Source organism: Poecile atricapillus, chromosome W (genome assembly GCF_030490865.1).
Source record: "Poecile atricapillus isolate bPoeAtr1 chromosome W, bPoeAtr1.hap1, whole genome shotgun sequence".
Taxonomy (NCBI): domain Eukaryota; kingdom Metazoa; phylum Chordata; class Aves; order Passeriformes; family Paridae; genus Poecile; species Poecile atricapillus.
The window spans coordinates 87,678,198-87,692,082 of NC_081288.1; the positions used below are offsets into that span (position 1 = coordinate 87,678,198).

General features: G+C 36.9%; 1 protein-coding gene across 4 annotated transcripts in view; it reads left to right on the forward strand.

Annotated features, from left to right (window-relative positions):
- Nucleotides 1-13,885, forward strand: part of LOC131592495 (nipped-B-like protein) — a 210,338-nt gene that overhangs the window by 141,341 nt on the left and 55,112 nt on the right. For 3 of the 4 annotated variants that reach the window (XM_058864040.1, XM_058864037.1, XM_058864041.1), the window contains 5 exons: nucleotides 8,664-8,846; nucleotides 11,168-11,365; nucleotides 11,512-11,583; nucleotides 11,668-11,757; nucleotides 13,719-13,822. In XM_058864040.1, the coding sequence (XP_058720023.1) occupies nucleotides 8,664-8,846; nucleotides 11,168-11,365; nucleotides 11,512-11,583; nucleotides 11,668-11,757; nucleotides 13,719-13,822 (647 nt within the window). The remainder of the gene's footprint in view (nucleotides 1-8,663; nucleotides 8,847-11,167; nucleotides 11,366-11,511; nucleotides 11,584-11,667; nucleotides 11,758-13,718; nucleotides 13,823-13,885) is intronic. The other variant, XM_058864038.1, reaches the window with a different exon arrangement.

The following is a 13,885-nucleotide window of genomic DNA, read 5'->3' on the forward strand; positions in this document are numbered from 1 at the left end:
CTTTTAATGGACATTTCTCACAACCAGTGTGATTGGGAAGGTGGTAACCTAACTATCCAATCCCTGGTCATTGTTGAGAATCTATAAATACTGTAGTCGCAAAATAAAATCATCTTTTTCCTTATCATACATTGAACCGTGTCCTTGTGAATCATTCCGTGTCCTACAGCGACAAAGGGATAGCTGAAAATTTTCAACTTTAACCAGTAAGCTATTCATTAATCACAGGTAGTCGTGGCCCTTTGCACTGTACTGCCTGAGTGCTATACTGTAACAGTACTTAACTATTTTTAAAGGGTGTTTATTTTCCAAACATCTTTATAAAGCAGGGAAGTACTTTTATCCCCTCTTTTTTCTTTTAGCTCTTAATCTAAAATAGAACCATATCTGCACAAGTGGTTGTAATAGAAGTAAGCTGTGAGTCTGTGCTGTTGTTGTTACAATGATATGGCTATCCAACAACAAGAAGATGGCACTCTTGTTATGGAGTAAGAGTATATTTTATTTAATTTAGCAGAGTTTGAAGGTTGGTTGAGCTAATCCAGAAAGAAACTGCTTTCCTTCCTGTATATGTCTGACAGAGGATGTTTTATCAGTGTAGTTATAGTGATGACCCAAAATGATTTGAAAGAGTTAGACAGTAACCTAGTCATCCATAAGGGAGGTAGACCTAAAACCACTGGAACATCTTCTATCAAGTGCTCAGAGAGGGCATGTAAGGTGAGCTTGGTATCGGGAAGAACAGCAAGACTGGGTATACTAGGCATTGGCAAAATAAGAAGAGTCCACTAAGCATTTAATGTCTTCTGTGACTAAAAAGGAGTGAGGGGAGTGTTGCTCTATTAGGAACGGCGAGAATGAACAACACAGACTCTCTTGGAGTCGATCAGGAGAATTTCTCTCAGTTTATTACTTCAGGTCTTTTTTATAGACCGATACGTGGAAAGTACAGAAAGAAAACTCTTATTGGTTAGCAAACTACTACATCACCATCATTGGTCAATGGGGCACACCACCCCCCGACCTTCTCCTGCAAAGAAAACAAGGAACAGACAAATAGCACCTGCAAGGCTGTAATCTGTCTCTGAGGATTGTTTTAAATCCTCCTTATGAATTTTCAGGCAGCTTTCTCAGGCAAGACTGAGAAAGCTATGTGGCCTGCAGTTTCACATGCTCTCTGTTTCAGAGTTAGCATCCACAAGGGGAGGGCAAAAATGAACTGTAATATGTAAGTTCTATTTTTAATGTCAAAATGAAGATGTGTGGTAATTCATTAGTGTTGAAGTTCCAGAATGTGAGGAGTGGCTACACTTTAATTTCTAAACACTGAGAAATACAAAGTTAAGATTCATATCCACACCCCGAGCAAGTGTCATTGTTCCTTCTTAAACCCTTGTGTGTTCTTTTCTATAATGTCTTGATATGTGGAAAAAATTTTACTTTAAAATACTATGTATATATAGATTACAAATATGAAATTGCATTAACTGCTGCTTTGTTTATTACAAAGTATTAGCACACAGAAATAGAAAAGAGCATTTATGTGAAGGTAATTTATGCAAAGGATTTCATTAACATAATCTTAGTTTTTAAATTAACTTCGGGGGCAGTTTTTCTTCAAGCATTTGTTCATTTGTTGCAATAGATGTATGTGCAAACAGGAAATTTTGATGTCATGGTTATTTCAAAGTAATCATATAAGAAAACTGATATGTATTGTTTCCATTGTACTAACCATCTCTTATGGAAGTAGCAAGTCGGAGTTTAGGTTTAAAAATATTTTTGAATATTGATGACTTGTCAGTTAATAGGAAGTTACAGCAAAATGTAAAGCATATATCTGCTTTCCATAGTTTGAAAAGCAAAATAAATCATTACTGAGAAGATTTGGTTTTGATTTTATGGCAGGAACAGCCTTTCTAATCCTGGAAAGTTGACCTATGCATCAGCAAGCATCATCCCCTTTTCCATAGCTGCTTGTTTGAAGTTACCCTATCAAGCCAGGTGAAACTAATATGAACACACTAATTGTGTCAAAATATAGTTGTGCTTTCCATACTGAATGGATCTAATAAATGTCCAAAATAATGTTTTTTGGTTTGTTTTTTTTTATGTTCAGCCTCTCTCAAAGGCATTCTGGTGATGGGTACATCTGCCTGAATCAGGGAGATTTATTTGACTTCAAGGCAAAGTGATTTTGGATCATTCTAAAGATTAGGTTTGCATATAGATTAGCTGAAGACTGTTGTACAAACTTGAAACCATCCATCAAGTTATGAACAAAACGCAGTGCTGAACTTTGAATTAGATCTGTGCCTTGCCATTCGTTTTTTAAGCCATACATGAAGAAGGGAAAAACTATATGCACTAGACATTTATAGAACTCATTTCACTACATGGCAAAACTTTTGAAAAGCTTCCCAGATTAAAATAGAATATGGGAGGAGACTTATAGACCTCATTTTTAGCTGAGTTTCTCTGGCTGGTTTTTAGCTGTAATATATTTTATCAAGGATTGCTTGGTGAGCAACAAGCATCTTGATGGTCAGTGGATATTCACTAACAGCTGAAGATTCTAGAATATCTTCTCTAAGAAATCTTTTTATAATAGAAATCAAATAAAACCAAACATATGTTCTTCTATTGAGAAACTGCCGGACTATTCACTGAGTCTTCACAGAAGTACGGCGAACGTCGTTTATTTCTATCTTTAGCACACTTTTATAGGGTTTGACAGGGTCCACAGGCTTAGCAAGATACTATTGGCTAATATATATTGTTTTACATTTTTTCTCCTGTTCACAAGGCTATTGTTTTTCTTTCATTCTCGTTGCTTCAGGAGAGTTTCAAGGACACTACTTTTAATATCGTTGCTTATACCAAAGGCTGGCTTGTGCAGACAGGCTTTTACTAAAATATCATGCCTTCCTTCTGTTAAAATATTCTCTACATTCTTCCTTCAGCAAGCAACTAGTAAGTCATGAACAGTGTTGCATAGGTTTGGAAAAACACTGAAGAAGTGGTTGTTCATGTACGTGGTACTTCAATATGAACTGTTCTTACAGCTACTCTGCGATTCATCCTTCAGTTTCACTAATGTGGAGTTTATCATCAGCATTGTGATTCCTTACAGTGGAACAAAGATTTGGTTGTGATGGCATTCTTTGTGGGTTTTGTTTGTTTATTTTAATAGTAGCAGCACCTTTGAGAGTATACTGATGTCTGAAGAACACTGATGCTTACAGTCCACTTCAGGCATACATTTTATGCTGATCACGCACATTGCAAAAAATTGAGTTATTCTATTGACAAAGAAAATTTTTCAGAAAGTAGCATAACAGGAAAGTAGGTACCAGCTCTGTGCTGGTTTAACATTAATTGATATTTAGTAAGGACAAAAGAAACCACCCATGGAAATTATTTTCCCGAGAGAAGCTGCTAAGAGCTTCCTCTGTGCCTGGAAAAAAATAATATCTGGCTAGCTCTAAGAATTGACATCCTATTAAACCATTTAGAAGCTGGGTCCACCTCTGTGAATTCCACATTTTAAAAACAGGTAAGCCTGGGAAATCTCTCTCTTGCTTCTGGCCTTGAAAGGTAACTGAGCTCCCTGGTGGGGATGGCCCCACTCCGCTGTGGCCAGCACGGCCAAAGCTGGGCCAGTTCACAGCTGTTAACATCTTGCTGACACCAAGCCCTGTCTCTGCCCTCGGCCCGCCCCGAGTCGGGGTCTGCCAGGCCCTGGGAGTGGCTCCAGGCCAGGCCAGGCCCCCTCCACTGCGTTCCCCCCACCCCCCACCCCCAGCGGCTACTGGGCAGAGGGAGTGGCCCAGCGTGACTTGCAATCCATCGGCCAGTGCCCATCAGAAACCACCATGACCATCTGGAGGTCTAGGTGAGATATTAACTCTTTCACAGCACAGATGAGACCTGCAGACCACAATTCTCCCCTCGGGTGAGAGAAAAAGACACAATGATGACACGTAGAAAACAACATGAAGACACCAAGGTCAGTAAAGAAGGAATCAAGTCCCAGATGGAAGGAGAATGAGAAGATGCCCTAGTATTGGGGCTGAAAGTTCTTTTGGTAAGGCCATGGAGATGGACTGATACACTAAAATATCCCCTTTAATTCATGAGAAAGCATGGGGGGATGGAGTGTTCAAACTGTAGCTGTGAGCAGAGGCATCCATTGATGAAGCTAAGAAGATGTTGGAGTAGTGATCCCATGAGAAACTTGAACAGAGAGAGAGATGAGAGTGATGAAGAGCCTTTGCCCCCAGGGAGAGAAGAAGACCTCTGTTCCCAGAGATGAAGATGATCGCAGAGATAGATGAAGAGAACCTTTGCTTTTGAACAGCTCATCCTTAAAATAATACCCCATAAGTTCACATGAGGCCCCATAAGTTGCCCCATAAGTTACCCCATAAGGCCCATGAACGCAGCTGTGGGAAGGCTGTGAAAATGGGAGGAACTTCACGATTGCAGATTTTCCAGGCATCTGCTATTTGTGGAAATTAAAAAGCCACGAGAGAACTGTTTCTTGTGGAGAAGTCTCCATGGCATGTCGAGAGAAAATTCCTCTCCCTACAAGAACTGATGAATGACTACTGTAGAGGTGGTAACTGACTGAAAATCCCAGGTTTTGTCTCTACGTTGTCAGTTGGGAAGAAAAGAAGTTGGGCAGGAGGAGGAAAAGTGTTCTGAAGGTTTTGTTCTGATTCTTACTATTCTTTTAGTTCTGTTAATAAAGTTTTCTTTATACCTTTTAAGTTTTGAGCCTGCTTTGCCCTCCTCCTAATTCATATCTCACAACAGGAAATGAGTAAGTGCACTGGTGATTTTATCCAGCACTAAACCCACCACATTTGGTGTGTTGGCTGGGAAACTAAAATCAGCAAACCTAAACAACTACATGCTCTTCACAAACTTATCAAACAAATTGAAAAACTTAAGTTGATCATACATGTTTTTGTAGATGCTTTCAAATGGTTTTGTGTTCTGTTGTCTTTTATATGTTTTTGAAAAAGATCCTGTAAACTGAAAAGACATTAGTATGGGGTTTATAAACTAATGTTTGTTGCCATGTGACTGGATTCTTATGGTGAACTGGATATCATGTATTTCTCTATTACTCTGTACAAATAGTACATTTATTATAAAATATGGAGCTATACAAATGGAATTTAGGAAGATGTTTCTAGCAAAGATTGGGTTGCCTTGACTCAAAATAACATAAGTAATAAAGTAAAATATTTTAAAAATCTTGTCTGAAGTTTCATAGTATAAATATCCCAGAAATTCTTCAGAAGGGATAGGGAGTCCTTTTCCATGTATATCAGAATTGTTCATACATGTGCAGTCATGCTCAACTTCTGTGTACTGCATGAGTAAAACTCTTTTTAGATTTGGTTATTTAAAATCCTCAGCAGCTAAGGAAACTGGGCATGTAGCAGACATTCCAGGGAACAATGTGACAAAAACACTTTATAGATAGATTCTTGAGCTCTTTGCAATAATTTATTGTTCTCTTTTCTGCTATTCCCTTCTTTATTCAAGAAAGCTTTTCATATTCTCTAATATGAAATCTGAAATATCTGTAACAGGAGAGAGTACAGTTTAAGCATTAGTTGAAATTATATTGGAGAACATAGAATACTTAGAACTTTTGAAAAGGAAATAAAGTTATTTTTCCAAATATTTACAGTACTTGCATTTTTGTTTTTCATTTATGTATAATTAACACTGTGGTAATCGACTTATTTTTAAAGACTGAGTAGTGTTCTACCTCCAGAACAAAATCAATAAGGAAAGCAAGAATAGATATTCCTAGGAGGTATGAAAGTAGTAGCTTGTGATTTTTTACTTCTTGTTTTGGTGAGTGGATTTTTTGGGTTTTCTTAAAATATATCACTTTTTATCTTACTGATATGTTCTTTGTGCACAGTATAAGGAAAATAAGAATGAATTCTGTTCTAACAATTCCTCAAAATGTTTACAATCTTAAAATTACATCATGAAACATTCAGGCATAGTTTTAAAACTGAATTTGCAATTGAATTTAATTAGAATTTGGTTATGGAACTCTTGCCAAGGTTGGTATACAATCCATTACTGATTTGTTTCATTTTCTTATTTCCTTTCCAAGCAATGTCTTACTAATTATTCTAGGTTTAAATTTACTTTTCATTGTAGACTAGGAGTGGCTTAAAATATATTTGTAGAAAAATACTCTTGCTAGTGTAAGTACATCTAGCCCATCTAGATTTTAAGCATCTGTATGAATCATAATGCAACTTTTGGTCCTTTACTTGCAGCTGTTTCTTTGCAGTATATTTGGCCAGATTTCCTATAGGCTTTATGCTCTTGTGTATTGTCCCCCTGATTTCAATGAAATTACCAACAGTGCACGGAGAATCCATGTTAAAATATTTCAGGATCTGAGGCCCCCTAGCAATTTCACCTGTAGAAATTGTCTTGAACATGTATGTGCAAATTTTCCTCTAGTCTGAGGCTGAATGTATGCTTACTCTCTTCAGACATCGCATAGGCATGCAAAGAGTATTAATGTAGGTATACCACTGCTTAGAAATGGCTACACAGCATCCAGATTAGACCTGGCTGGCATCCAGTCAGCTGCTGATGCACGCAGAGGAACTGATCTGTCCATGCTGTCTTATTTCTGCCTACCTTCAATCTAGTGCCCAGTCCACAAAGACTAATCATTTCAAAGCACCATGGTAAACCAGACTGTGAAATGTTTTCAATCATTTTTAAAAGCAATACTGCAAATTTTAGAACTTTTTCACGTGGTGACTATCAAAGGATGGAAGTTTAAAGCAAATAAATAAGTGACTACAGCATGAGGGAAGCAGGAACAACTTTTGCTATCAAATAACTTTTCCTACCTCAGTTTGAAAACTCCAATATTTTAAGTTAAATCCTTTTTAAAATGCACTTAAATGGGATGACTTGATGAATATAGCTGAGAATTATAGAAAAATAATGTTCTGATCATTAGTTTCATTGTAGAGATATGTGAAACCAGTAATACATGAGACTTTAAAAACATTTATTGCTGGAAACTATTTTCTCTTATTCAGGCTCTTCCAATTCCAGTTAAAATTGTTTAAAGTAGGGGAGTGCTATAAATTTCTATGTCTCCTGTCTCTCTGTCACCACTGTCTGCCCCGCAGCAGCCAGGGAGACAGAGGAGATAGTTTTAGCTTGTCAAAGAAGAACCTAAAAACGAGGCTCCTTCCCTTAGCTGAGATGGCAGTTACAGCTTTATTTCTTGGGATCCTACGGAGTGAGGGAGCAGGAGGGAAAGAGGAAGAGGTATTGATAAGCCTCTCTTTTTGAAGGCAGGGGAAAGGGTGGGTTACACTTACACAACCAATAAGGAGAACTGGGGAGAAAAAGATAAAGGAAAGAAACTTACAATTCTACATTTTCGGGGGTACATTCTTTGGGTCATACCATTTTTCCTAACTGCATTACAACAGGGGAGGAACTAAATTTGGATTAGAAGATGGAATATTTGTCCAAAAATGGAAATAAATTTTAGAAAGTTATGTTAGTGATATAGTTAATGTAATTTAAAAAGTGAATTTTCATCCAGAAGATGATTTCTTGGAGTGTTTGTGTGTGTATGTGTGTGTGTGTGTGTGTGTATAGCAATTGGCAGGTGGTTTTCTCTCTATTTCTTGGGAAGGAGAGAGCCACTTATGACAAAGGCATTTGTTCTGTTGTTGGAAAAAGGTTAACAGTTTAGCCCAATAATCTTGAAATCTGTGCAATAAGTTCTTTGATAAATAAAGATAAGACATCAAACAAACCCCCAAGAAATACTTTTGAATTAATTTAGTTTCCTTGTGTCACTTTTAAAATATTTTGACTGTAAATTCCTTTATAATGACTATATGGACCTAATCATGGTTTCAAAATGTGCTGAGAATCATATGATGATAGCGAAGTATTTACCTCTGTGGAAAAGAAACCTGATGTGTTTCAGCTTGCTGTTTTTCTATATTAAATGAAAATACTTCAACTATGCTTTGTAACAAAATCAAGCAAAACTTTGGGTTGCATTATAAAACTACTAATAAGAGGTAAGAAAGAAAATCTGGAGCAGAGATTGAAATGTCAATGCTTTTGTCTGTATTTAGGGATAAAATCCCACAGATTCTGCCACAGATTGTCTCTAACTGCTGGAAATAGGAAGATTACTGTCTTGTGTACACTAAATAATTTGGATGAGAATAAACAGAACTGATAATTAGGCATAATGAATCCTTAAATTACATACACTGTTAGAAAACCTGCTCAATTCAGAGAATGAACCAAAATAAAACTAAATTTTGTGGAAATAGAGCAAGAATGTCTTTTTACAAAGAAAATTCACCAATTTGAATTTGTTTATATGCCTAACAAAATATTTTATTGAAGGAGATGTGTAGGCAATGTATTATGTTAATTTCTAGTTGCAGTGTGAACAATAAATGGAATTTTAGAAAGGGCTGTCAAATACATCCAAGTATATCTCATTGCACTAATATTTATTAGTGGATATACTTTAAACAGTTCCTGAGAATGTACTGTAGTGTTGAGCCTTTATTATTATCTTCAGGTTCACATTTGTTCTTCTTACTCTTCACTAATAGGTAGCATAGATCAGTCAGTGTTAAAGGAATTACCTCCTGATCTCCTGGCAGAAATTGAATCCACCATGCCACTTTGTGAACGTGTGAAAATGAACAAGCGCAAACGTAGCACAGTTAATGAGAAACCAAAATATGCTGAAATCAGTTCTGATGAAGACAATGACAGTGAAGAAGCTTTTGAATGTAAGTAGTACATATAAGTCCCAGTGGCTGTTTAAATTCTTATATGTGGAGTAAAGTAAATTATGGAAAACTTTCACAGTAATTATATGCTTTAAGGGATTCTAGGTTCATTACATCCACTCAACAGATCTGGTCATCTTTCTAAACAATTCATTGAGGACATCTGGGTTAAAAATAAATTATAATATTTCTCAAAGGATACTGTAAAACTGAATTCAGGTAAAACAAGACAAAATGATCAAGAGAATGAAAGATCTGTGACAAGTACACTGAATAGATTTGTAGTGTTATAAATATGTATTTCAGAATTCTTTTGGTTGTCCACAAATGAACTTTAAAAATATGAAATAGCTATTGCTATAGAAGATAAATTTCTTTGAGCATCTCATGAAGAAAGGGCATTTCATTAAATTAAATTATGAGAACTAAAAATTGATTAAACTCATTCAATGAGTGATAACTGTGTTATTGCATAAATGTTTGGCAGAATTTAGAAGGAAATTGGATGTTTATATTCTGAGTAGTCTTTATGTATAAAATTAATAGTAACTCTTGAAATATTATTAGTACTTACATTTTAGTCATTTTTACCTGCTTCAAAATAAACTTTGTAGAGCAATAACTGATTGTGAATAGCTGTTCCTATGTTCATGTTGTTTGCCTTGTGGAGCCAGCACAACTGTTACACATTCTGTTTTGTTGTGCAGCATTAATAAACTGATCAGTTTAAATTTCTCCTGGAAAGCAATATTGGAACTTATTTTTCTCATGGAGATATAGCTGGGGTCAGAATTTGTCCTATAGACCATAAATTGATACTGATGATTTGTAAACTGTGGAGACAGATTTAATCAACTGCCACAAAATACTGCCTCATGGGGGAAAAACATCAGTTGAAATGTGTAAAGTCGTTTCACATAAACCCCCTATTTTTCTTCTCCGATATGCTCACTTCAGTTATCCCAGACAGCTCTTGGTTTCTTCAGCTGCAGTTAACTCTCAACCATTTTAGAATTGAGTGTTAGTAGCTCAGGCCTTGTGAACATGATTGTACTGCCTCCAGAAGCAAGTCTGATCTATAAGCAGAACAGCTCAAAAACATGAACTAAGTTATTACCTTTAACACTTGAACTACCTCTTTGCAGAAGTTTTCAAAAGTAGAAGCCCTCTGGGGTGCAGTGCAGAGCATTAGTATCATCTCTCAGTATTGGTTTCACTAGTTCTGAGCCTGGGCTATTGACTATATCCTGGTACGTTTCCTATTCTTCTCAATAAACTGGGGTTGTGGAAAGAACTTGTCAATTTTGTTCTAGTTCTGTCTGAATGCTTGGAGCCATTTTGCTCAGAAGCAACCCTCTATACAATCATACCTCTCTAAACTTCAGGAGGCTTTGGTAGAGACACAGATGTCAGGGCTGTTATATGCAAGTTCACATGAATAATAAACTCTTCTAGTCTAGAATGTAATGTTTTGAAGCAATTTTGATCTTCATAGGAAAGTCTGCGTTAGACATCTATTTGCTTTCCTGTTACCTTAGATAATGGAGAGTTGGCTGATTTAATGGATGAAATTACCTCCTTTCTCCAAATCCTTTTTCTATTACATCTTAGCACTCTTTGCCCTTCAGGACTATATTTGAAAACAAAGACATCTCCATTCTCCTCTACACACACGCTTTATTTCCATCAAGTTTCTGGCTTTGTATGGAACATTTATCCCAGCTTTTCAACATTCAGTTGTGCAAGGCTTTTTGGTTCTGACTAAAAATTGATTTTAATAACCTTCTGTGGTATATACTTGCTGTCTGGCTCAGGATTGTGACTTCAGCTTTCTCCTTTACACTGAACCTCCTGCAATATATATCAAGACAAAATTTTAGTTGTCTTGGCAAAACAGAATATCTTTAAGTAACTAAGTTACCAAGTCTTATGGGAACTCACTGTGTTAGATGGGCAAAGCAATCACTGAATTGAAATATGGACACCCAATAAGAGTCAGAATTTAGACAACCTTAGTGTTCTCTTATGAAAGGATGCAACTTATTTTGATTTGTTCTACTTTCCTGACTGTATAAAATGACAAATGCCCTGTAAATTTTTATTTTTAAATGTTTGCTCATCTTTCTTAGTTTTAGGTACTTTTTCATGTAATTTAAAATAAATTGTTAGAATAATGCCATAACAGATTTTTATGATAGTTTTAGAGTGTTTGCTTGTTTAACAGAACATCTATATGATAGTGCTTAACTTGCAAATGTATAATTTTGATCTATTAAAAGTAGAATTTTTGTCCTTATAATGAAAATGCATTTTATTTTTAGCTTCTCGTAAAAGACATAAAAAGGATAGAGATGAAGCTTGGGAGTATGAAGAACATGATAGAAGAAGTTCTGGTGACCATAGGAAAAGTGGTTATTGTCATGAAGGAAGGAGGACTTCTGGTAGTGGCCGTTATCGTAATCGCAGTCCCAATGACTCTGAGATGGATGATTATTCTCCTCTTCCTAGCCTCAGTGAGGGTAACTGATTGCTTTAAAAAATAATTTCTTCCATAATACTAATGCATTTTTAAAGGATATGTTAAACATTTTAAAATAAACATCTTTACATGCAATATTGAATATAAGCATAAAAAGTGTAAACAATCCTTTATTCTCTTAATTAGTAGCTAGAAAAATGAAGAAAAAAGAAAAACAAAAGAAGAGGAAAGCTTATGAACCTAAACTAACACCTGAAGGTAATTTTAAAATATTTATTTTCTATAGTTTGTATTTTCTGGTTTGTATATAAAATAATTATATATACATTTCTTTTTCACCAGAAATGATGGATTCTTCTACTTTCAAAAGATTTGCTGCTTCAATAGAGAATATTTTGGAAAATTTAGAAGACATGGATTTTACAGCTTTTGGTAATATGGCAAAAATTTTCAAAATTCTTCCCCCAATTAAAAACACAAGAAAGGAATTTGCATCTCTGTATTTCCAAACTTCCTTCTTTGTGATTTAATAGCCTGTGAAACACACTGCAGTATACTGCATTTATATGGCTTCTACCTTTAGTGGAGGCTTTTACCTTTCCAATTTCATTTGCTACTACAGGAAGAATATCCTCCTTCCTTCCTGCAGAATCCAAAAGGGATATAAATCACAATGAGACAAATAATAATCCCTTGGAGTGGAAAGGATACCTCTTTGGGACATCATTAGGGTATCTTTTGTCAAACGTATCTTTGTAAAGAATGCTAACATAAGATGGCTGGATGCCAGGCACCTACCAAAGCCTCTCTCTCACTCCCCTCTGCAGCTGGACAGGGGAGAGAAAATTTAACATAGGGTTCATGGGTTGAGATAAGGACCAGGAGAGATCACTCATCAAATACCATCACAGGCAAAACAGGTTTAAATTAGAGGTATTAATTTAATTTATTGCAAACAAAATCAGAGCAGAATAATGAGAAGTAAAATAAGACCTTAAAAACACCTTCCCCCCCACTTTCTCAGCTCTGCCTCCTCCCTCCCAGTGGCACAGGGAAACAGGAATGGGGTTTATGGTCAGTTCATCGCCCATTGTTCCTGCCACTGCTCAGGGAGAGGAGTCCTTCCCCTGCTCCAGCATAAGGTCCCTCCCATGGGAGACAGTTCTCCATGAACTTTTCCAACATGGGTCCTTCCCAAGGGCTACAGTTCTCCACAAACTGCTGCAACATGGATCACTCATACGGGGTCATTTTCAGGCACAGCCTGCTCCAGTGTGGGTCCCTCAGAGTCACAAGTCCTACCAGGAAACCTGCTCCAGTGTGAGCTCCTCTCCCCACGGGTCCACAGGTCCCTGCCAGGACCCTGCTCTAGCACAGGCATCTCATGGGGTCACAGCTTCCTCCAGGCATCCCCCTGCTCCAGCATGGGCTCCTACACAGGCTGTAGGTGGATCTCTGCATCCCTATGGCCCTCCCTGGGCTGCAAGGGCACAGCTGCCTCACCATGGTCTTCCACCACAGGCTGCAGGGGAATCTCAGCTCTGGCACCTGGAGCACTTCCTGTCCCTCCTGCACTGACCTTGGTGTCTGCAGAGTTGTTCCTCTCACATATTCTCACCCCACTCTGCTCTGGCCCCAATTACATCTGTGCAATAACTTTCTTTTGTTCTTAACTACGTTATACCTGAGGCATCACTGCCATCTCTGATTGACCCAGCCTTGACCAGTGGCAAATCCATCCTGGAGCCGGCTGGCATTGGCTCTGTTAGTCATGGGGGAAGCTTCCAGCAGATTCTCACAGAAGCCACCCCTGTAGTTCCCCCGCTACCAAAATCTGGACATACACACCAAATACACTGGTAATTTCTGGGGCACATAATTTTGCATCTGTTGTAGCCTTTGGCCCAACAGAGATTGATTATTCAATTCAGCAGCAGAGTGCTTATTCTCTTATGGATGGGACACTGAATCACTCTATGCTCCTTATCCATTTCAGTAGAAACTAAACCAGTTTAGCATAAGTCTCTGATGAAGTAGTTCAGGTTGACCAATATGACTTTATTTTGAAACAGATAACAGATCATTTGTTAATTTTTTAGAACTAGAACAAAGGGAGCAACATAATAAGCAAATCACTACAGCTATGGTGTCTACAATTTTGGATTAAAAATATTTTTAATCTATGACTTTCAGTCATATTTAACAAGTAGTCATTTTAGCACCACCAAAAGTTGTCATCATCAGTCTTCATTAGATGGAACTATGATATGCTAGCTATTTGGAAAATGAGTTCTTTGTCTTCAGTTGGCTTTTTCATATTGATTGTAAAATACTGGTTTCTTTGAAGTCTTATTAGAAATGTGATTGTTAATTTTTAATTAATTTCTTTTAAGGTGATGATGATGAGATTCCACAAGAACTGCTACTGGGAAAGCATCAGCTTAGTGAGTTGGGTAGTGAATCTGCAAAAATAAAGGCAATGGGCATAATGGACAAGGTACATATTCATAGTATTTAACTATTTTTGAACATTTAATTTTATTAAACATACAAAAACTTG